Raw genomic sequence first — 25,295 nt, 5'->3', positions numbered from 1 at the left:
GTCTTTACAAAGAGGAATGTACATCATGTAGTGTGTTATTCCAGTTGACAAAAGGGACATTTCTTTCAAAGAGCATTGCACACATGCACACCCCCTGCTCCCCCCACACACACACACACACACACACACACACACACACTGAGCATTTGCAGGATTCAAACCCCTACCTAACTATGTTATGACACTTGAGAGAGACGCATTAGCACAGCGCGCTATTTGCATTACTGGGTGGCTTTTCTTCTCCTGCAGTATTTAGAGGGTGCTGACATCGGTTTTTACAAAGTGGTATGTACATCTATTACTATCCCTCAGTATGGGGGATAACAATATATATGCATTAACAGACGCCTAGTTCAGGGTCACATATGCACATCAGCACTGCCTGGTTATGTTTTATACCATGCTTCGTGAACACAGGACTTGTAACACATAACACAACCAGGGAGTGTATCCATATCCATATGGTCTTCAGTTTTTCCCTTCGAACTGCTCTACTTTCAATCTAAACAGTCTATTCTCTATCTGAAAAGCCCAGCACTTGCTCCTAAAGCATTTTTACACAGGTAAAGCATCTTAAAAAAAAGCACTACATTCACCTACAATCCCCTTGAGTACCCATTTCCCTATAGGTCCTTTCTGATTCAGTTACACAGCAATCCCTTACACTATTCTAGCATGTCGAAGGGTCAGTTACTGGCATCCTCTGCAGTTCAGCTGGTGAATCTGGGAATCTTGAGGCAATGTTACAACTGCCTCATGTACAAAGACAACCCTCTCCTCCTCCCAAGAAATACCAATATATGTGAGAGATGCAACTATATAGCCAAACTGGAGGCTGAGCTCTCTCGACTCAGTACTGGCAAAAACAGTCAGGAGGAGAAGGTAACCACACACACCACAAACCCAGTCTCACGTAGACCTATCACAACTGCAAACCAAACACATAAACACACAACAACATACTTGGAGGCTCTAATTAAAAATCTACCAAAACAACAGAGGCCTCCAAAGCAGACATCCAAGCAACCACTACCTCAAAACATAGCACACGCAACACATAGTTCACAAAGTCAGTGTGCCAAACAGTCACAGCCCTTAAAACCAAACAACATGCCTGATGCACTTGTAATAGGTGACTCCATAGTCAGACACAGTGACGTCCCGCTCACCAGACTGAACAAGGAAAAGGTTACAGTAAGCTGCCTGTCAGGTGTTAGAATCCGCCACATAACAAAACCCCCCCAAAAAAAAAATTTTCATTTTCCCGGGGTTTAAACCCCCCCCCGGGGAAAAAAAAAAAGGGCCCGGTTTTGGCCCGGAAACCCCCCCCCCAAAAAATTTCCCCCCAAAAAAAAAAAACCCCAAAAAAAAAGGTAATTTTTTTTATAAATTTTTTTTCCAAAGGCCCCTTTTTTTAAAAAAAACCCCGGCCCCCAAGGCCTTTTTTTAAAAAAAACCCCCCCCAAGGGGGAAAAAAAACCCCCCAAGGGAAAAAAAACCCCCCAAAAAAAAAAGGGAAAAAAAAAAAAAGGGTTTTAAATTTAAAAATTAACCCCCCCAAAAAAGGGGCCCAAAAACAACCTTTTGGGAAACCCCCCCCCCCCCTTTTTTTTAAAAGGGGAAAACTTAAAACCCCCCAAAAAATTAAAACCCCAAAGAAAAACCCCAAAAAGGGGCAAAATTTTCCCCCCAAAACCCAAAAATTTCCCCCCCCCCCCCCAAAAAAACCCCACTTTCCCCCGGAAAAGGGGAAATTAAAAACCCCCCTTTCCCCAATTTAAAATTAAATTTTTTTTTCCCAAACCCAAAAGGGAAAAAAAAAAAAATTTTTTTTTAAAAAAAAAAAAAAACCCCCTTTGGGGGGCCCCCCCCCCCAAAAAAAAACCCGGGGTTTTTTTTTAACCCCGGAAACCCCCCCCCTTTTCCCCCCCCCCCCCAAAAAAAAAAAGGAAAAATTTTTTAAAAGGGGGGGGGCCTTCCCCCCCTTTTAAAACCCCCCCCCCCCTTTTTTAAAAAAAAAAAGGGGGGGAAAAAACCCCCCCCCCGGGGGGGGGGCCCCCCCCCAAAAAACCATTTTTAAAAAAAAAAAAGGGGGGGCCCCCCCCAAAAAATGGGGGCCCCCCCCAAAAAAAAGGCCCCGGCCAAAAAAAAAACCCTTTTTTTGAAAGGGGGGGGGTCCCTTTTCCGGTTTGTTAAAAAAAAAAAACAAAAAAAACCCCCAAAAAAAAAAGGGGGGGGGCCCCCCCCCCCCAAAAAAAATTTTTTTTTTAAAAACCCCCCCCCTAAAGGCCCGGGAAAAAATTCCCTTTTAAAAAATTAAGGGGCCGGGGTTTTTTTTTAAAACCCCGGGCCCCCCAAAAAAAATTTTTAAAAAAAAAAAAAACCCCAAAAATAAAATGGGCCCCCTCCCGGGGGGGAAAAAAAAAAAAAACCCTTTAAAAAAATTTTGGGGCCAAAAAAGGGTTTTTAAAAATTTTTCCAAATTTCCCCCTTTTTGGGGGAAAAATTTTTTTTTTTTTAAAAGGGCCAAATTTTTTTTGGGGGGGGGTTTAAAAAGGGACCAAAAAAAAATTTCCCAAACCCCCCAAAAAAAACCCCCTTTTTTCCCCTTTAAAAGGGGGGCCCCCCCCCAAAAAAAAATTCTTTTAAAAAATTTGGGTGGGGCCCCCCGGGGGGGGGTTTTTTTTTCTTTTTTTTTTAAAAAAAAAATTGTGGTTTTTAAAAAAAATTTTCCAAAATGGGCCCCTTTTTTTTCCCCCAAAAAACCCTTTTCCCGGGAAAAAAAACCTTTTTTTCCCCCCCAAAAAAATTTTTTTTTTTTTTCCCCCCCCTTTTTTTTTTAAAGGGAAAAAAGGGGGGAAAAAATTTTTTAACCCCCCCCCCCAAATTTTTTCCCCTTTTCCCCCCCAAAAAAAAGGTTTCCCCAGGGCAAAACCCCTTTTTTTTCCCCCCCCCCCAAAAAAGGGTTTTAAAGCCCTTTGGGTTTTTCCCCCCCCGGGTTAAAAAAAAATAAAACCCCCCCCAGAACCCCCCTTTTTTTGGGGGGGGGAAAAAATTATTGGCCCCCCCCAAAAAAGGGTTTTTTGGGGAAAACCCCGGCCCCCCTTTTAAGGGGGTTCCCCCTCCCAAAAAACCCAAAAAAGAAAAATTTAACCTTTGGTTTTTGGGGGGGGGAAAAAAAAAAAAACCCCCCCCCCCCAATTTGGGAACCCCGATTTGGGGCCCCGGGGGGGGGGGTTTTTCCCCGGGGTTTTTTCAATTTCCAAAAAAAAACTAAAAAAGGGTTTTCTTTAATTTTTTTAAAAAGGGGGAAAATTTTTAAAACCCCGGGGGGAAAATTTTTTTAAAAATTTTTAAAATTTTTTGGCCCCTTTTTTTTTTTGGGGCCCCCCCAGGAGGTAAGGCAGTTCACACAGCCTACCTTGATCTTGCAAAAGCCTTCGACACAATACCCCACTCGGGCATCATAGACAAGCTCACCAGCTTAAATGTAAACCCATATGTCATAAGATGGGTTGCAAACTGGCTCAAGGACAGAACCCACAAGGTCAGAATTGCTGGAGCCATGAATCTAAGCCAGTCGCAAGCGGTGTCCCACAGGGCTCGGTCCTGGGATCCCTCTTGTTCGGCATTTATTTTACCAAGGTGCAAGCAAACAGGAGGATTGTGGCTGACAAAGTTCGTAGATGACTGCAAACTGGGTGCCATGAATGATACTCCAGCGGACACAAGCATCCTTCAGAAAGGCCTCGTAGAAACGGATAACTGGTGCCAGAGCCATGGCCTTAAACTGAATGCCAAAAACTGTATAGTCATACCCTTTGGGAAAAACAAAGTACCCACAAATTACCACATAGGTGGTAATCCATTAAGTACGGAAGAAGTAATCAGGGACCTAGGGACCCAAGTTGACAGTAACCTCTCATTTGACACTCACATTGCCAAGGTGGTTAGGAAGACCTTCTATATTACCCACCTTGTCATGAAAGGATTCACATTTAGATCAAGAGAGGTCACCGTGCCCCTATACCCTTCCCTTATCAGGCCCATAATTGAGTACAATGCCCCATTTGGGATGTACCTTACCCAACACCTGCAGCAGTTAGAAAGACCCCATAAGTACCTCACCAAGAGGATCAAGGGTCTCAAACCTATGTCATATGCTGCCCGGCTGAAGAAACTCCAGCTCTATTCAGTCGCATACCACCTACTCAGAGGCGATCTATGCCTGACGTACAAGGCCATGTCCAATCCAGTATTAATGGACGTGCTCCACCTCAGGAAATCCAAATCCAACAGAACCACGAGAGCGAGAGATTTGAACCTCAGCACAGGCATAAATAGGACGTGCTGGAGGGACAGATTCATAACCCAGAGGCTCCCTACACTCTGGAACAGAATCCCAGTCCATATTAGGCAGAGCCCCTCACTGACTCTCTTCAAGAGAAATCTTGACGAGTGGATGGGAGTTCGTAGGTTTACCCCGGGGGTCATCTCTGTGTCACTACTAGACAGAGGCACAGTAAACTAAACCCTAAATGGGCATAGTATTCTCATTCCATGGCGTGGTGAAAGCCACACACGCTCTGGCTAGGCTTATAAATGCCCTAGGGCAGATAGCCTAGTATGAACCTATGAACCTATATACATCACAGATGCACACACCTCTGGGTTGTTACCACTGCACTGAGCATGACAGGCCATACATATACAACTACCATTGTGCAAAACTGCCTTTTGGTTTGGTGTGTAGTTCAGACCCCCCCCCACACACACACACACACACACACACACAATATCCAGGGACCACACTTGGCTTCCCTGGGAACAGTGTGGGATATGAAGGTGTTCACATACGCCATTACAGTGGTTAACTTCAGGTACCAGAATATTGACTGGGGGAACTACTCAGGCCTCAACAACATCACCCTACAGCAACTACAATTTGTGAATCCATGTGCTATGGCAGAACCAGTCACCACAGCCACAAGGGGGAATACATATTGGACCTGATCATCACCAACATGGGGACTCTATGTTCCACACCAGAGGTAGACCACCATTGTTAAGATATGACCATAACCAACTTTCCCTGGACGTCCATATCCGATCCCCACCCCCAGGCAAGGAAATCACTGCTAACAAAGTATTTCTCAAAAGCAGACTTTGCACTTGTGAAGACTGGGGTGGAATACTTCCAAGGCCCTGTGCTGGAGGATTATACAGCCCAATCTGCAGAATCCTTTACTAATGCATTCTATGAGCACCTGCAGGTTTTCATTGATCATGCTATCTCAAATAAAACCAAGACTCCTCCACAACAGGAGGCCTGTCTGGTTGACACCAGCCATATATAAGCTGTACAACAGAAGGAGTGAGCTAATACACAACAGAGCAATATCCCACAGAGGAAGGACATCTCTGAACAGTGTTGGCAGGACACTTCAATCCCTCAAAATCATCACTTGCAAGTTTTGACAGTGAAATTGCCCAGACACTACAGATAAGGCTGCCCTCAGTCTGGAATTAAATCCCAGTTAATGTTAGACATAGACCCTCGCCAAGCCTCTTCCAGCAAACTCCAGCCACATGGATGTGACATTGCAAATTCAACCCCTGGGATCTCCACTGTGTCCCTGCTTGACGGAGGCACAGCAAACTAGCCTTAAACGGTGCCTTCTGTGACCTACTTTACAGAGGCACAGTAGGCTACTGTACTGGGGAGGCAGATGCCAAATACACTCTGGCTAGGCTTATGTATTCCCTAGGGCAAACAGCCTAGTATCGACCTCTGCACCCATATATTTATGTTTGGGATGCACAATATTTGTTGCTGATAAACTGTTTGCGGGTCTTTATTGCCATAGCTTTCCCTGTTTCTATGAACAACTTGTGTATCTGTGGAAGATGTTTGATCATGGCAGGGTTCCAGTATATTACTTATGTCTCTGTTGTCATTTAACTGTGTGCACTGGGCAAATTGCTGTATCGTGGGAGGTTCATGGCTTAACACATACAAATGCCAGATATGTGTGTCCGACTGCTATACTGAGGCATGGCCTAAGTGTGTGAGCATACCCAGTTCAGGCTTTCCATGGTTTGTTGCCTGACATATGTCTCATTTATCAAAGTGTGTGAGCATGCCCAGTGTGACCTTTCCATATGTTGAGATCTGAGGTCCACTACATTTGTGGTTGTGTGTGAACTTGAACAATATCTGTCATTTATAGTGTGTGTGTTGGAAGTCATGTTGTGGTCTTACTGCCCAACTGCTTTGTGTCTGAACCCAACAGGGATTATGCTGTGCCTGCAGGGTTTCCATGGGACAGTTTGCATACACTTGTCAACATTCTTTCATACTGACCAAACAGATAGTGTAGTGGTGCAGTCCTTTCACTCTGGTGCACAGTATCCTGGGTTTGAGTCCCACCACTGCTTTATATATTCATACTGTGCACACCAGACTAAGGTATGGCCATGTTGCATTTTGTTCAGCTATGGCCTACTTAAACCAGGCTTGTCCAACATTACTAGTGTATTCCGCAACTTGGGTGAACATTGAGAAACACTAGGCTGTGTGCCTTAGGGCATTTCTAATCCTAGTCAGTGTTTGTCCTTCAGCACACATTTTAACTGGAGTTTGCCATGACATTTTTCAAGGTTAGTATACTGTGCCTCTGTCTAACCGTGACATAAAAGTGATACCCAGGGTAAACCTACCATCTGCCATGCACTCATCAAGATTCCTCTTGAAGAGAGTCAGTGAGGGACTCTCTGGCTAACCTGGACTGTGAATTTACTCAAGAGTGGAGAGAGTTTCTGGGTTATGGATCAATCACTACAGCATGTCCTATTTATTGCAGTGCTGAGGTTCAGGTCTCTCATGTGCATAGCTCAATGGGATTCAGATTTTACAAGGTGCAGCATGTGCATTGATTCCATGTTGGACATGGCTATATACATCAGGCACAGATCGCCTCTGGGCAGGCAGTATGCCACTGTGTGTAGCTGCAGTTTGTTTAATCAGGCAGATTTGGGGTCTTTCCAGTTGCTGGAGGTGTCTGCTAAGGTACATCCCACAAGGGGCATTGTACTCAATTGTGAGCCTGATGAAGGATGACTGAAGAGGCACAATGACCTCCCCTGATCTAGATGTGATTACCTTCATGATTAGGTGGGTATATGAAATGTTTTTATAACCACTACAGCCACATGGTTGTCAAATGCGAGATTTCTATCAACTTGTGTCCCCAGGTCTCTTATTACTTCTTCTGTACGTAATGGGTTACCACCTATGTGATAAATGGTGGCCGCTTACTGTTTTTCCAAAGGGGATGACTGTACACTTTTTTGTGTTTAGCTTGATGACATGGCTGTGGCACCAGTTGTCTGTTTCTATGAGGCTCTTTTGTAGGATGCTTGTGTCAGCTGGAGGGTCAGATATGGCGGCCAGTTTGTAGTCATCTGCAAACTTGTTCAGACACAGTCCTTCCATGTTGGCCTGTACCTCCGAGAATTATATACCAAACAGGGGGGTGCCAGGACCGAGCCTTGTGGGATGCCAGTTGTAGCTGGTTTGGACTCTGACATGGCTCCTGCATTTCTGACCATGTCAGTTCTGTCCTTGAGCCAGTTTGCAACCCATCTAGTGACATAGGGGTTTATATTTAAGCTGGTGAGCTTATCTATAATGCCCACATGGGGTACTGTATGGAAGGCTTTTGCAAGGTCCAGGTAGGCTGTGTGGACCACCTTCCTCTCATCAATGGCCTTGGTGACTGTTTCAAATGACTCAACCAGGTTTAAGGGGCAGGATATGCCCTTAAGAAAGCCACACTGGGTAGGGTTCAGTGTCTGTAGGTCCCCAATATCTTTATTTCTGAGGTCCATGATGATCCTTTCCATAGCTTTGTAGACCATGCTAGTCAGGATTCTGGGGTGATAGTTTGCATGATCCATTCAGGCACCACCATTGTGGAGAGGGACCACTGTTGCTGTACACTGCTGTTTGGGTACATATCCTGTGGTAAGGCTGAGATTGAGCAGTGGTTTTATTTGGTGTTCAATTCTTCTTGGACTTCATGTTGGATGCAGCCCGGGACACCATCTGGTCCCATTGATGCTGTGTGTTTTGCTTTAGGGATGCTGGCTGTTACCTGAGCATCTGCGATGTCAGGGGGCCAGCACTCTGCTGGGATAGATATTTGGCCTTTTGGTGGTGGTGGGGAGTTTGCACTGAACCTGTCAGGTCGGATGTTGGCAATGTCTGTGGGTTTGGTGTATTGTTTGTCATTTTGGACTAATTCTGAGCATATCTGGGAATTCCTACCCAGGTTCCTACCATCAGTAAAGAAAGCCTTGTGATTATCCTTAGTGTCCTGTACAATTTTTATCTCTGAGCTGGCCTTATTGGATTTTATGTGTGGCCATAGTTGTTTGTCATAATACTGATCAGTGATGCCTTCCCTTTTTGGGTTTTGCTCTATCATGTAGTAGCTTCCTCCTTCTCTTGCATGGTTTGTTAATGGCTGGGGTCCACCAGACAGGATGCCTGCCTTTGGAGGATTGGGTCTTGGTTTTATTTGGGATTGTATAGTCCATGCATTCCTGAAGGTGTTCATAGAATGCATTCATAAAGGGTTCTGAGGTCTGGGCCATATTTTCCACAGGCACAAGGGCTTTAATGGATTCCACCTCAGTTTGGAGGAGTGCATAATTTGCTTTACACGTTTTTCACTGTGGTTTTCTGGCCAGGGACTGGGATCAGGATGTGAATATCCAGTGAGATTACTGTATGGTCTGATCTTACCAGTGAGAGTGATACACTTCTCGTCTTGGCCGTAGAGTCCCCATGTTGGTGATTATCAGGTCCAGTATGTTTACCCCTCTTGTGGGAGTGGTGACAAGGTTCCATACATTTTGGTTTATGAAGTCTAGGAACCTTTGGCCTAGGGTGCTGGTGCTAGAATAATGCTCCCAGTCTATGTTTGGGTAGTTGCAGTTGCCCAATATAATGTTGTTTGGTGAGACCTTCATATTTTCATGTGCTCTCAAGTAGGCCAAGTGGGGGTTCCTGGACTTAGGAAAGTGGTCTGTAGCAGGCTACGAACTGGGAGGCAGTTTTAGCCACTGTTACTTGCACATGGATAGTTTGTGATGCTTCATGCTGTGGCACCAACCTGGGGGTGTGGGTATCCTTGACAATTATTGATACTCACCCTCCTTTTGTGGTTTGTTCCATATTTTGGGGCTGTAAAGCATGGTATGAGGTGTAACCTGGTAGTGCTAGAGTGCTCTTGGGAGCCTTGAACCAGGTTTCTGTTACTGCACAGATAATCAACATTCTTCATGCTGAGGAGAGTTTGGACTGCATGCGTCTTGCAGTTTAGACTTCTGGCATTGGGTAGCATTACTTCTAGTTTCGTATCCCTTGTGATACCTATGGAGGTGGGTTTGTGTTTTGAGCCTTACCTATTCAAGGCACTATGGGGGTGACAACAGCCTTTGCCAGTATCCAAAAGGCCAGAGGTGATAGGTGCAAGCCATCCCTAGCGGAGCATCGTGTCTTGCTCAGCATGTCATCCCAGGCTGACAATCATTGGATCCCCTTTGACTAACAACAATACTTAAGCCAATTGTTGTAATTGATCATCTTGTCTTCATATTGTGGCATCATGCTTGGTGAGGGTAGGATGTTACTCATGGGTCATCCAGTTTGCATATACTACATGGCGTTACATTGCTTAACACATGGCACTCATGCCTCAGGTGGTGCTGCAGGGCTGCCTATGTTGGATGCACATACTACACTTCCTGTACATGTTTGAAAGCAGGTTGTCTCAACTTAGGCATCCCTTTTACTATGTGTGTGTGTCAGAGAGAGGTATCATTTCCAGGGTTCCTACTGAGCCATTGTTTGTGCTATGCATTGCCTCTTTGCCAAGGCCAAGGCATACTGGGCATGCCTTCTTCTGCCTACTGGGGAAGGCTCAGGTTGTTCCTCCTCCGAGTCACACTCTGCTTGTGATGGCCTTGGCAATGGTGGGGGGCTGTTTGGGCCGGGCCTATGCTGGTCCTGCTGCAGCTGTTTTCGCAGAATCATATTATGTAGCATAGCACATACCATGACAATTTGGGTACATGTAGTTGGTGAGTACTGCAAGGCTCCACCAGATGTGTCCAGGCACCGGAACCGTGACTTGAGCAGCCCAAACACATGCTCTATTACATTACGTGTTTGTGCGTGTGCCTCATTATGGCGTTCCTGTTCAGGTGTGTGTGCGTTTCTGATGGGTGTCATCAGCCACGGCTCCAGTGCATAGCCAGCATCCCCCAATAGGTGACCATGTGGGATGTCCCCATTGGCTAATGTCTGGTACAGCTGCATCAGATGCCAGATATGGGAATCATGGTAGCTTCCAGGGCAGCCAGCACACACATTCATTATTATGCCCTGGGCATCACACATGACCTGGCAGTTGATGGAGGGGAAGCCCTTGGGGTTAATGTAGGCCCTACGCCGCTCACCGGCTGGTGCTTTGATGCGTATATGCGTGCAGTCTATTGCACCCACTACCTCAGGGTATTCTGCTATTTGCTGGAAGAGACGCATATTGCTGGCCAATACCTCACGGGAATTGGGGAAGTATACATGATCACTGACATGTGCTGACATGGCATCCAGGAACTGGTGCAGTACCCTAGATGCTGATGCCTGTGATATCCCCATCATATCACCAGTTGGTCTCTGGAAGGTACCTGTTGCTAGTATTCTTAGGCCAACACATACCTTGGTTTCCACTGGAATGGGTTCCCCTCTGTTGGTTCTGTGTGTGAGGCGTGGCTGCACAGCTCAACAATTTGCTGCAGGAGGTCTCTGTCCACTCTATAGCGCTCCACTATCTCCAGCTCATGTAACCCTTGGTAGGTGACCCTGGGCCTGTACACTCTTCTCCGTCTCCTCACTGTGAGTTGTCCAGCAGCATTTGCATTGTCACCACCCTCAGCATGTTGCATATGTCGCCTTATAACAACTATGGCAGCCCCTAGCATTTTTTGTCTGAGTGAAGCTTTTTCAGTTTTCACTTCTAGTAGCTTACTCCAGTGTTGCAGTGTCTCTTCAGAGACACATACTGCACTGTTGTTTGCAGAGTTTTCAGTGCTGGGCTGGGCTACTGTTCTGCCTGTGTAATTGCCTGATTCTGATTGTTTTCACCTGCTAGCTCTGCTAGTATTCCCTGGTAGCTTCCTACAATTTGTTGTGCTTCCTTTTTCCTGTCTGTTTCCTCAGGGGGGAGCGACGCGCATACAAGCGCAAACAAGCGCACAGCAGCTAACACATGTGCACACATGCTGAGATGGACTGCAACTTGCTTATTCGGGTTAAAACGCACGCACTCCAGTGCAAACGCGCTTACAAGTCTTTAAACAGGCTTCTACATGTTTACTCCGGCATAAACGCGCGCACTCACGCTTACACGAGCGTACTCCATCTTACTTGGGCTTCCCAGCGTGCACACACGCGCATGCATGCTAGTCAAGAAACTTTGGTGTTATCCACAGTGTACACCTTCCATTTCTTGGCTTTCCCATGTCTACCTGTTGACACACCTCTTTCCATGATGTCTAACTGACAGCTTTCACATCCCACTCTGCTCCAATGAGCTTCATTTCGTTCATACATACCCCCCTGTGATGTCACCTATCTCCTACTCTGTTGCTCCCCCTTATCCTACTCCTACACTACAGGGAATGTGCTCATATGCTATGTAAAATTGCGATTCACTATCCTAACACTCATTTACATAGGATTGCCTACTAATGCTTAGTTACATGTCTTACACTGAGCTTCCCCCCTTAGCAACCCCTACTCGGTGGCCATGTTGTTTTCAGCCTGCTATTCCCTTACATTGTAAATTGATGGTTTGCATAAAACCCACGTTTATGAGTTTTAAATATTTTTCTGTTTTTTTTTTTGTTTGTTTTTAGCACAGCCCGTTTGCGCGGCGCTGTGCTACGTTTAAACATCTCCGGAAAAAAAAATTATTTTAATTTTGCATGGTGGTACGTTGCCAGTGGCCACATATTTGGCCATTGGCATGCTTCCTGGAACATATGCAACCTTTATTTGGAGCTGACAAGGCTCCATTGTGCTATTTGCAGAACGGTACTCAGTTGTCAACTGAGTACATTTCTGCAGATAACACGGCTCTTACACGGACAAGTTTGTTCTTCCTGGATTGCAAAATTACCTCATTTGCATGCCTTTCGGTTGCAAGTGAGATAATTTGCGTATCCAAGCCCTGTCCGTGTAAGAGCCGTTTTAGGAGCTTTCTTACACGCCCCTGCAGGCTGTTCGTGGATCGCTCGTCTGACATGATGGTTGCATGGAGTATTACACTACTCCTAGACTCTGTGCAAGCCATCGTGAATCCGGCCCAATATTAAGCATATGCATTCTAATGAACAGAATGGCACACAGAAGTTGTGAATTTCTTTTTAGAATAAATGCCATACACAGAGTAATATACAATAGGGTTTGAAACTGCAGTGCAATACACTTGCAGTAAGCGAAACTGAAAAATAATGCATAAAAAAATTATATTACCTTTTGTGCCAAAAGAGCACTTACACAAGTGAGGGAATGATTGCAGCCAGGTTGACCTGTTTCACTGAAACAGTTGCATTTGTTTTCTTTAGTGAGATGTGAGTGGAGGGATTCTTTAAATGTTTTGAGATTTTCAGTTTTTCGGCTAATGCCAGGTAGGGAGCTCCAGCTGACAGGGACAGTTTTGTGGCAGGATCTTTTATTAGTGGCACTTGTTTTTGCAGGTGTTTATAACTGAGTAGAATCAGAGCCACAGATGGAGTAAACATAGGATTTAGTAGTTTGTTAAGGAGATGTAGACAGTACCTTTAGTGCAGAAGTTTGAAAGCATGTGTGTTTAGGAGGAGAGTAACATGAGTCCCAGTGGTCAAACATTACCTTTGATAAGAGTGGGAAAGTGCTAGAGTGGTGCTTCTTGCACCTTGAAAGGTAGATATATTGAAGTATTTGGCTTTCTGCTGATTGGAGAAAGCTGATGTTTTGTGAAGAGTAGAGAGATATAATAGGAAATCTATTCTCTAGTATCACATTTATGGCAATTGAACATCTGGCTTTGAGAATGACGAGCTTGGAGATCTTGTGAGAGGTAAAGGTAATAGAATGGGAAGAGGCCAAGAATTCATTTGTACTGCAGGTTAGAGATTGCCTACCTTACCAAGGACAAGGACTGATATCAGAGTATGGAATAGGGGAATCCTAGATTCCTTAGTAGAATCTAGAACAGAAGCTACTATTAAACAGTCAGTAATGCCCAACAGGGTGTATGTTACTTTGTAAATAACACCTACCCAGAGGTGTTATGAAGCATTTACACCACTGGAAGGGCATCACCCTGGAGGGCATTATTGCACTTAGAGAATGTGCTGTCTATAAAATTGTTTTACTTACTAATTTATTTTTATTAGTATATTATTTTTATATATATAGTTTTGATGCAAAATAGTTCCTCTGCCTAATGTTTTAAAGTTGTAGTATATGTAAATGGCGTTGGAGGAAGCATTTTACATCCAAAATATACATTTTTATAAACAAAATATCCAGATATTTATTCAATTTTTTGGTCCCTTACTCCTGAAATGTGTGGTTTGCTGTCAGTCGTTGGGGATTGAAGTCACTAAATGATGACATACATTTGACTTTCAGACTTTATTTCCTTAGAAAATTCATACTAACATATATCCTGTTTTTTAAGCTGCTATCTAATTTTATAAGAACAAGATTTAAAATCTGTACCTATTTTTGAGCCTTTGTTCTCCCTTTATTTCAGGTTTTATCCAGATTTCTTGAATTAAGAGGTCAAGGGGGTATGCAAACCTCTTTACTGCTGCTGCCACTGGTTGATGATCTCACTCTCTCATACACATATACACTTGTGCTTCAGAAAATGTATGCTAATACAAATCCTATTATTGAAACAACTTTGTGATTTTATAACAGCAATATTTAAAATTATGTTCTTGTTTTGAGCATTTGTTCCCCCTTTATTTTGGGCTTTGTTCAGATATCTTGAGCTAAGTGGTCAAGAGGTATGCAAACCTCCAACAGCTTCTGCTGCCAGTGCTCGTTTGCTTTCACTCTTCCCTGTCTCTTTCACTCACTCACACATCACTTTAATGCATGCAAGCAGGCATACACTCATACACACAAACTTAAATACACACACACATACATGCATAAAGGCTTGATTGAACTCGCTCTCACTCACATGCACACATGCACTCACACACACAGACATAAGCACACACAAACTTTTTTTTAATTTTCTTTATTTATTTATATATATATATATATATATATATATATATATATATATATATATATATATATATGTATATTTTATACTCACTAAACAGCAAAAGCGGTGCTTACTGAATGTAAAATAAAGGTATCCATTAGGTTACTTGCAGTCCGAGCTCCAGGAAAGCTTGATATGCTGCTGTGAAGTGGTGGACTCATTTTTCAGAGGGCATTACCTGTAGATTTTCACCCTGCTGGAGAACGTTCGTTCTCCAGTCAGGGTGCCAATCTATGGGTTGCCCATTCTTTAAAAAGGGATAATTAGTAGGTATTATAAAATATTGCACGATAACTACAGAAATCAATCAGATGAGGTTAGAAAGGATTGGGAAGAGAAATTGAGTGATCAATACAAAAAGAAACAATGGAAAGTTCCATTCGGCTTTTTTCAGCTAAAGTTCGGCTTTGTTAAGGGCAGAACCTGCCTCTTAAACCTGGTCGATTTCTTTGAAACAGTCACCAAGGCCATTGACGAGGGGAAGGTGGTCCACATAGCCTACCTGGACCTCACAAAAGCCTTCGATATAATACGCCACTCGGGCATTATAGATAAGCTCACCAACTTAAATATAAACCCCTATGTCACTAGATGGGTTACAAACTGGCTCAAGGACAGAACCCACTTGGTTAGAATTGCTGGAGCCATGTCAGACTCCAAACCAGTTACAAGTGGCATCCCACAAGGCTCAGTCCTGGGACCTCTCTTGTTCGGTATATATTTCTCGGAGGTACAGGCCAACACGGAAGGACTGTGGCTGACCAAGTTCGCAGATGACTGCAAACTGGGTGCCATAATCGACTCTCCAGCCGACACAAGCATCCTCCAAAAGGGCCTCATAGAAACAGACAACTGGTGCCAGAGCCATGGCCTCAAGCTAAGCCAAAAGTGTATAGTCATCCCCTTTGGCAAAAACAAAGTGCCCACAAATTACCACATAGGTGGTAATCCATTAAGTACAGAAGAAGTAAATAGGGACCTGGGGACCCAAGTTGATAGCAATCTCTCATTTGACAACCACGTGGCCAAAGTGGTTAGAAAAACATTTTATATAGCCCACCTAATCGTGAAGGGATTCACATCTAGATCAGGGGAGGTCATTGTGCCTCTTTACTCATCCCAAATCAGGCCCATAATTGAGTACAATGCCCCTTTTGAGATGTACCTTACCAGACATCTGCAGCAACTGGAAAGACCCCAAAAGTACCTCACCAAGAGGATCAAAGGGCTCAAACAGATGCCATATGCTGCCCGGTTAAAGAAACTCCAGCTGTACTCAGTGGCATACCTCCTGCTCAGAGGCGATCTGTGCCTGACGTATAAAGCCATGTCCAACCCGGAATTAATGGACATGCTGCACCTCAGAAAATCCAAATCCCATCGAGATACGCACTTGAGAGACTTGAACCTCAGCACTGAAATAAATAGGACATGCTGGAGGGACAGATTCATAACCCAGAGGCTCCCTTCACTCTGGAATAAAATCCCAGTCCAGGTTAGGCAGAGTCCCTCATTGACAGAGGCACAGTATACTAACCTCGAAAAAGGGCATAGCAAAATTAATTTAAAATGGGTGGCGAAAGCCAAACACACTCTGGCTATGCTTATAAATGCCCTAGGGCAGATAGCCTAGTATGAACCTATGAACCTATAAGGATATATTTATGGCTCCCAACTATGCAACAAAATCTAGAGATTTCGGGGTCTTTATTTGGAAGTGTATTTTTGTACCTCAAGCAGGCTCCAAAGAATTTTTTTTCAGGTAGATTGCAAATGTTGGAGGTGTGATGGCAAAGAAAGATTAATGGGAACATATTTTTTGGGAGTGTAATGAGTTGTTTTATTGTAAAAAATTCCCTGCAAACTATTCTGTCAGACATACTGGGTGAGCAAATTGGTGCAACTAAGAAAGCAATTTTTTGAGCTGTGATAATAGAATTGCAATTGTCTAGACATAATAAGGCTTGCTGAGTTTAATTCTGATGGCTGCCAAAAAAAAAAAAAAACAATTACTAGAAAATGGAAATCAAAGTCTAAACCAACCACACTCGAAGTAGAGAATATAGTAACAGAGATAAAAGAACTGGAAGTAGGATATTTAAAAAAGGGTAGGAGCAAATTACATAGAGATAAATGGTAATTGTGGGAACACACATGCAGAGTAATGTTTTGGAGGAGGAATGAGGTTTAAGGGAAGGCAGGAATTGAATAAGCTATGCAATGTTAGACTGCCAGTGAATTCATAGAATGTTTGCAACTGAAAATGTCAGAATGGTTTGCTTTCATTTATATAAATGTGTGATTGCCTACGTCATAAGTGATAATTCAGTAAAGATGTTTGTTTATTTAAAAAAGATTGTTGATCTTGTAAGATACACTTAACTGAGCATGTACTTAATGTGTATGGGACTTAGTGCGTTTGTGAAAGGTTTGATGTTTTTGAGAGAGTAGACCAAGATACCTTTTCCTTGACATAGGGTTTGGTGAGCTTGTTGAATTTGTTATAATGATATTTTGTGTATGTTGGACTCTGCAGTGATTGTGAAATAACTTTTTTTTTTGTTAGTATTGGCAGTAAATTTATTGATGAGAAGCCATTTCCAGGATACTGAAAAATCATTTTAAGTTCATTTTGTAGCGGTGACAGATATTTGTCTCCTCTTGTAAATACAATGTCATCTGCAAATAGGACACAGTTGGTACGAGGGAGGTCGCAGAGTAGATCTTTTATGAAAATGGAACATAGAAGAGTATGTACACAGAACTTTGGGAACACCTTTGTTTGCTGTCCCCGAGATAAAAGTATTATTAGGTCCTTGTAGTGAAAAAGGTGCAGTTGAGTAGATAACTGGAAAACCACTAAGCTGCTTCAGTAGAGAAACCAGTTTCACCAAGATTCTGCAGTAGTAAATGATCAACAATTTCAAAAGATTTTTAGGGTCCCGAGAGATGGACTGCGAGTGCACAGATGGCTGTGATGGTATTGAAACTGGACAAAACCCATGCTGCTTATTTTTATGAATATCATTCTTTATCTGTCCAAGTATTTTGAAAGTAGATTATCTTTTCCAGCATTTTTGTCATGGGTAAAAAAATTGGAAATGGGTTGAAAGGCCTGGGGAAATGAGGGGTTAGAACAATAGTATGTTTAAAACTGTGTTCAGTTATTTATGTTGTGAGTGTTAAATTGAATAGAAAAGAGAATGGCTTGCAGAGTATCTCATTACTGAAGTTGGGAATAGTTGGGTGAATAGTGTAGAAAAATGCATGACTGGAACAGTTTATTTTTTCAAGATGTTTCTTCACTTTTTTGCTGCCATTGGCCTTGAAGAAGAAATAATGGATCTTCTTCGTGTTTCACTGCTGCAGTCCTAACCATTGGGTTATCCATGCTGTGGTAACCCCCAGTCGGTCCGAATACCAGAGTCAAGGTTTTGTGCATCGGCTGCTGTCGTCCTGGCGGCTTGGGTGACATCAGGTCATCTGAGCTATAAAGGAGAGCAGGGGACGCCATTACCTCAGTCTTTCTTGCCGTGGAGCCTGTAGCAGAAGCAATTGGCAACAGTGCTGGTCGGCTGTTTCCAGATTTCGAATTTCATCTGAAATTGTCTAGCTAAGTACCCCGTTGAGGATCCTTCCTTTTTTTTGCACTAACCAATGTCCGTAAAAGTCAATAACTGTCTAGCCTGTGGAAAGCAAATACCACACCAAGACTTCCATTCTTACTGTGTCTTAGAAAAGCTTACTCTGCCTCCCTTCGAGCCTGCAGCATCCTCAGAACTAAAGTACCACTCCTGGAAGACTGCTTTCTTCTGGCTATTACTTCAGCCAGGAGAGTCTCAAAGCTTCAAGCCTTAATGGCCATTGAGCCATTTATCATCTTCCATGCAGACAGGGTCTCCCTGAGAACCAATCCCTCCTTCATGCCAAAGGTGGTTTCGGATGTTACCCTCAACCAGGCCATCCACCTGCCCACCTTCTTTCCTAACCATCAGAACAAGGGGGAAAGGATACTGCATTCTTTGGATGTGCACAGGCAACTCAGACTTTATCTGGATCGTACAAAGACATTCAGGAAAACTGACCAGCTCTTGGTCAGCATTAAAACAGGTGTAAAGGGGAAACCAATATCCAAACAGACCATTTCCAAATGGATAGCACACTGCATCCAATTTTGCTACTCCTTGCATGGAAAACCACTCCCTAGGACCATCATAACCCATTCCACTAGGGCAACCTCTACTTCCACAGCATTCCTTAGAGGGGTACCCACCAAGGACATCCTGGAAGCTGCTACATGGACTTCTGTCCACACCTTCACCAAACATTACCATCTGAAGCTATCTATTCTCAAAAGCTTGGGCTGAGTTTGCCTATGCAGTCCTGCAGGGCATGCTCACCCAATCTTAAATTTCTATTAACCTTCCACCCTTCTCCTCAGCTTTGTGAATCTTCCCAATGGTTAGGACTGCAGCAGTGAAACATGAAGAACATAGTACAGTTGTGAACACTTACCATAAATGTACATGTTTGAGTGTGTTCACTGCTGCAGTCATGCTTTCCCTCCCTCCCTCTTTCCCCCTGATATCTTCTTTCCTTAGAGAGAGACATATTTTTTGGGGGGTCTGTGACCGCAGGACTACTAATTATTAACATTGGACTTCTTTGGTTGGTTAAGGCAAGAAAAACTGAGGTACTGCTGTCGCGTGCTCTCCTTTATAGCTCAGACAACCTGACGTCGCCCAGCAAGCGACAGCAGCCGAAGCACAAAACATTGATTCTGGTATTCGGACCGACTGAGGGCTACCACAATATGGATAGCCCAATGGTTAGAACTGCAGCAATGAACACACTCAAACATCTACATTTATGGTGAGTGTACACAACTGTACATTTTCAGTGATCTTGTGGGATGAGTAAACAAGGAAGTCTAAAATCTGAATTTGACATTGGAAGAATATTGGAGGAAGCCATATCTTTCAGGACTTTCCAGAATTTCTTTGGACATCCAAGGCAGGAGCTTTGAAATGATCTACAGTATTCAGCGTTGGCTTGATCAGTTCCTAGTCTTGCTTTCTTTTTGAGTTTTGCCATTTTGTATTATTGGTGATTTTGTGGTTAGATATTTTTTTTTGTTGAAACACATTCAAATACTTATGTGTGTGGGTATAGGCATAAAAAAATATATAAAAGTATAAGCTTATACCTTTATATATATTTTTATTTATATATATATTTAAGCTTATACCCACGCACATAAGTAGTTACTAAGTGGGGAACATGGGTATATGTATTTATTCATTGACTTTTTATGTATTTTATTTATATTTATCCACATGTTCTTGTCTTTACATTTTGTGCATGTGGTTTTTAAACAGAGTTTTTCTGACTTCAGTAATTAACTAAGGACAGAACATAACCATAGTAATTAATTGATTGCTGAGTGCTGAATTAACTTTGGGTGGTATGATTGGTTGTTTTAGTAATGAATTAAAGTGTTTAAGTGCTGTTGTTGTTTGAATGAACTGTCTGATGAAGCAATGGTTACAATTGCGAAAGCGCTCACCATTTTGTATTAAAAAGAAGACTTTACTTTGTCGTGGTTCAGCTTCTTTATTCCAGCTACCTTCCTACTGGGCACCTGTGTTTCAGCATTTTCAACTTCTGGGCTGGTTTAGATATATTTTTTTTTTTATTACTGGTGACTTTGTAGTTAAATTTTTTTTCCTGTCGCTTCATATCTTAGCACTGGCTGTTCATGACATCAACTTCAGCAAATGACGTCTATTAAAGACAGCCTAAGCTTTACCAAAGAAGCTTGTTTAGACACAGTTTAGTATCATTCGCCTTCTTTAGTGTTACCACAGTTCAGTTTTTCTGCCATCGTGGTGACTATTATAATATCAGACTGGACTGCTGCAACAGATAGGATTTGAAACAGTGAGCAAGCTGTAACGACAGATGAAGCTGTAGGTAAGCCTAACAAAAATGTGGAATGTCATGCAGATTTTGTTGCACATCATTACAAATTGGAATGTGCAGTATGTATTTGAAGTCTGTTTGTTGTTTCCAGCTTTTCTTTGACCTTTCAAAAACTCTTTGTCTTGGTGTTCTTTTTATGTTTTTAAATAGTCTAGGTACAAACCTTAGTGATTCCGTAACCAGTTTAGGATTCTGTCAGTTTTAGCAGTCACCCATTTATTACATTTATGGTAATACTCTTTGTCTTGCTGTTTGTAGGAGACTGATCTCAATCACTACAACCTGGATTGCATTTTGGATGATTCAAGTGGTGAGGAAGACAGCTGGTATAATGCAGTTGCAGAGTCAGCTACTCCAGTGGTAAATTTTAAAAATAATCTGGATTCCCTAACAAATCAACATGTCCTGGAATTCCGGAATGCAAAAGTGCTACCATTGTCACAAGAAAATTTGAAACTGACACCTTCCGCAGATGTTACCACTATCCAAAAAGGAGGAGGTACTGTGACTGAAACTTGTGTGGTGGAGAATTTAAAGCAGTCCGCTCCTTCTGCAGCAGATATTTCTAAGGAACTAGGAAGGGTTACTGAGATGAAAGAAATGCTTGTGCACTCTGTGATAGATTTTGAAAGCCCAAAAAAAGTATGCTCCAAAAATGTTATTAAAATCAATGCTGTAGAGCTGCCTGTAGTTTTCCATCAGGAAGATGTAACCAGCAGAAAGCCTTTTCAGCCCACATATAAATGCACATCATATCAGTCTAAAAAACAAAAAAGGCTTCATGGATATTTTATTTGTAAAGCATGTGGAATGCAGTTTGGATACAAAAACAAGCATACATGTCAATGTCGTAGTGGGTCTGCTGCTTTCAGCATAGAGTCACCTAGATCCCAAGCATGTAATCACATACTTACCTGTAAAGGAAGATTTAATAAGCAGCCCAGTCATGAAAATGATCATGGGTTCAAGTGCGAAATTTGTGGCAAGACTTTCCGCAGGTATTCACACCGTGAATTTCACAGGAGCATGCACTTTATTTCTAAAGAATCTCATAAATCTAAGATGGAGAATCACAACGTATGTTTGCAGCCCCAGCTCAGCTTTGGAACACTTTATTGTACCACTGTTTTCACTAAGATGTCAGCAGTACAGAAGAAACAGAATGTAGGTCCAGAAACACAGAAACCTGTTGATACTGCAACATCGTCTCAAACATCAATATATTTCTATAAACTTGATCCACAGTTCTTATCTTCTAATTCGCCAAAGAAACAAGAGCAACATCACTGCCAGGTCACCCCTCATGGTAGGTGGGAACTCAGTAGGAGTAAAAAAAGAACGTCGCTTCTTGAGAACCTGTGGGAACCATCAAATCTTCAACTTAAAATGCCAAGCACATCTGAACTGAAGAAAAACACTATGCAGATGACAGCTGAAAGTGGCACATTTGGAAAACAGTTGCCCTTATCTATTACTTCATACAAGGAGAAAGTTGGATTGGCCATGGAAGATCCTGCAGTCCAGGATACATCCGAAAATAACTTTCAGTTTCCACTATCATCTGATTACACAGAATTTATAGCAATTAAAAGTGTGTGTGAAATCTGTGGAAATGTGTTTGATACAGCAAGGGACCTCTCAGAAACACCCTGTGAAGAAGACCTCTCAGTGTGCCATGCCTGCAGTTTGACACTAGTGCAGGACTGTCACATGTCCGAAAAGCCAAAGATTGGACAATTTTATAAAGAGCCTTATCATAAAAGCATGTACAATGGAAGAAAGTGCATGTCTCCTTCCCCAGGTTTACATAAACCTTTCATATATAACTTCACCAGTAGACATTCGTGTCATGACCTGACCAAAACAATTTCCCATTCTACTTTAAGTTCAGACATTGATCAGAGTGGAAAGGATGATTGTAGCAACACTGAAGCAGGGGATCTTAAATCTGGATATTGTAAAACAGCAGACATTTTGGAGAGTCACGGCTGTAAGACTGAAAATGTGTTTTACCCAGGAGAGCAACATGACTGTGTTAATGACTGTGTAGATGATGAGCTCCATCAAGAGGTAGGGCTAGAAAATTCATGGAAGAAACCTTTCAAATGTGGGCTTTGTGGAGCAGAGTATGTTGGCAGGATCAGCTGTATAGAACACATGTATACTCACTTGAAAGAAGAATTTAATTCTCAAATGAGCCCAAAAGGATTAGATGAGTTTTCTGAAATGCATGAGGCATGCTCTGTGGCTTCCTTTGATGACAGCAGTCTGACTCATGAAGTGCTGCTTAATAATGGACCTATGTCTGACAGCCTTCCGCCGTTCATTGGTCAGAATGCTAGTATTAAACAAGAAAGTGCTGGAGGTGTAGGTGACTACAGAGTCTGTAACTGAGAACGTGATCCACCTTTTTCATTCACAATCAATTGTGTGAGAAGGAAAATTACCTACTGTCATTTTTCCAAGTCTGTAATATGACCACTCGTAATGAAACAAATATTGATGAGACAGTAAAATGTGTTTCTTTGAATAAACTACTCAGAAAATACAGACAACCACTTAAACATTTGTTTTCCTCAACAGTATGTGGCTTTTTGGATGGCAGATTTGATTAATGGTTCTTATGAGTGGCATTTCAAGGATGAAATGCCTTGAGTAATAAAATGTAGAGTATACTTTACTAAGGAAGATAGCTCAAGTCATACTGTTTGTATGCAGACCATCCACAACAGACGGAATAGGAGAGAAGTTGCTTAAGCGTTAGTAACAGAAGAAGGCATGATGACTTGGCTGTGCAGTCCCATCACTCAGTGTATATAAGGAAGAATCAAATCAGGAAGGAAATTTTGAGAACGTGGAGGAAGAACAACTAGAGAAGAAAATAAATTCATGGGAATATTTGTCTGTAGGAAATTCAAACCATATCATTGATGGGCATGTTTACCTAGTAAGTAATGATCAGTTCATTCCAGGCACGCCAAAGATGAGCATTTACATTTGTTTAAACATGAACTAGAATCTACTTAAGAGAATAATCCTGTGAATCTTCAGGAGATGAGCTGCAGATTTGGATGGGAAAAGCTGCAGGTGTGTACTACAGGAATGTGATCATTCCATAACCAGTGAGAAGAGCGACTGAGACTTAACAATGCAATCATATTCAAACACATTGCTGAGCAGGTGCCAACTGAGCAAGTTCATTTTGTGATCATAAAAACATTGAAAGAAGCATAGAGTGGCAAATTAGATACTAAACACAAAGGCCTGTATGTTCAGCACTTGAATGTATGTTCAGCACTTGAACTGTGCGATGCACTCCGATAAACATAGTAATGCCGTCAGAAATGTGAAAAGGCCATGAAAGAGCGAAATAGTGAAATGTAAAACACGTATGTGTAGTCCCTTATAATCCAGAGTCTAATTTCAACAAGGATAAAAACAGTCTACTACAGAGAACAGCATTGAAGATGTTACTGTGCTTTACTACTAGCTGATAAATGAAAGACTTTAAGTAGAAGAAAATGCATATTTGGTTTACGAGAAAGAGTGCCAAAGTGACCAAAAGAAGACTGAGCAAGTGCTTTAACTGTCTGTGTGGACAAGCACCCTTGGTTGCCAACAGTTTTTGTTTTTTAAGAAACTTCCAAAGTGGAAGATCTTGGGGTAAACCACACTGAACAGATAGAAGCATTTGTTAGAATATGAATAATATAGTAAATCTGAACAATCAATATATCATGTATAAAATGTTTCGGAAAGGGATGGAACTAAAAGACAGTGTGTTGCATTGTGCATGCTTTGCTGGGTAGTAGGCTGCAAGTGACTTGAATCATTTTAGAAAGGAGTTGCAGCCTGGAAAAGTCATTGTTTAGAGCAGTCACAAGCCTGGTTTACAAGACATGTTCAATACGAAATTAACCCTTTTTCTAAAATGTATAGTGAGATAGCATGTAGTAGTAAGGATTAAGGAGTGTCTTACTGATAGCGAGTACAAAATGCTTGCAAGGTGGCTTAATTTAGTAGGTGTTTTGACCTTCAGTTTGAAATGCACAAATTTGAAAACAGAAATTGCATTTTTTTCCTGAAGTTATTTGCAAGATTCTGTATTCACCAGTGCAAACCACTGCACAGGGTACAAGGAAGTCATTTTACCTCAGAATTAGGATAATTGCTGCAAAACCTAAAATGCAAAAAAGTCTGGTCTGTGTACATCAAAGTGATCAGTTTTCTGACTAAAGTTTCAGAATGCTTACCTGGCAGCAGTTTTTCTGCAAGGCAAGGTGGGTGAATCATATTTTTCTGTGCCTTCCTCTGCCAGCATTCACTATTTTTAAAATGGTAGTCCTACAAGAACTGTATTTTTTTTACTTTGTTTTGTTGTCAGTTATACATTAGTATGTACTGTATATGTATTGGTATCAAGCAAGTACTGTTGTCACTGTTTAAAACTGAGTAAGAGGCTGCTTGATTATCTGACTTTTTTTTTTTTTTTACATATGACTAAAGTAATACTTGATCAATGAACTGTTACTGTCTTTCTGGCTTTGTTGATACTTATTTTGGTTTGAACTCTGTATCTTTTCATATATTTCAGAAAGATCTTATTTCCTTGGAAAAACATGTATGGTATTGAGTATAAAGGGGCTGAATTAGAGATTTTTTTTTTATTCTTTCTGTCCTGAATTCAGTAGTCATTCTCCCTCATCCTTGGCATGTTTTAGTACTTTTTCCACAAAGATGCACAGTGAGATGCTTCATGAAACTGGAATACAACAATCCAGTATCATCTTAGTGGAGTGCCATCGTTTTCTTGTCTCAGAGCAGTATTGCAGCAGATGTATGTTTAAATGTACAGCATATGTGGCCTGTTTCCTGCTTACATTTGTTCTTACAGTAGCACCAAATGCAGCT

General features: G+C 42.1%; 1 protein-coding gene across 1 annotated transcript in view; it reads left to right on the top strand.

Annotated features, from left to right (window-relative positions):
• LOC122809239 overlaps positions 1-24,853 on the top strand; it is a 310,926-nt gene extending 286,073 nt beyond the window's left edge. Inside the window, exon 4 of the mRNA XM_044080555.1 lies at positions 20,643-24,853. Coding sequence (XP_043936490.1) covers positions 20,643-22,778 — 2,136 coding nt within the window. The 3' untranslated portion in view covers positions 22,779-24,853. The remainder of the gene's footprint in view (positions 1-20,642) is intronic.
• The last annotated feature ends 442 nt before the right edge of the window (positions 24,854-25,295 follow it).

The sequence above is a fragment of the Protopterus annectens genome, chromosome 8.part0 (assembly GCF_019279795.1).
Source record: "Protopterus annectens isolate FY-2018-M chromosome 8.part0, PAN1.0, whole genome shotgun sequence".
Classification (NCBI taxonomy): domain Eukaryota; kingdom Metazoa; phylum Chordata; order Ceratodontiformes; family Protopteridae; genus Protopterus; species Protopterus annectens.
Note: the sequence above shows the minus strand (reverse complement) of the source record. Positions and strands in the feature narration are given on the sequence as shown.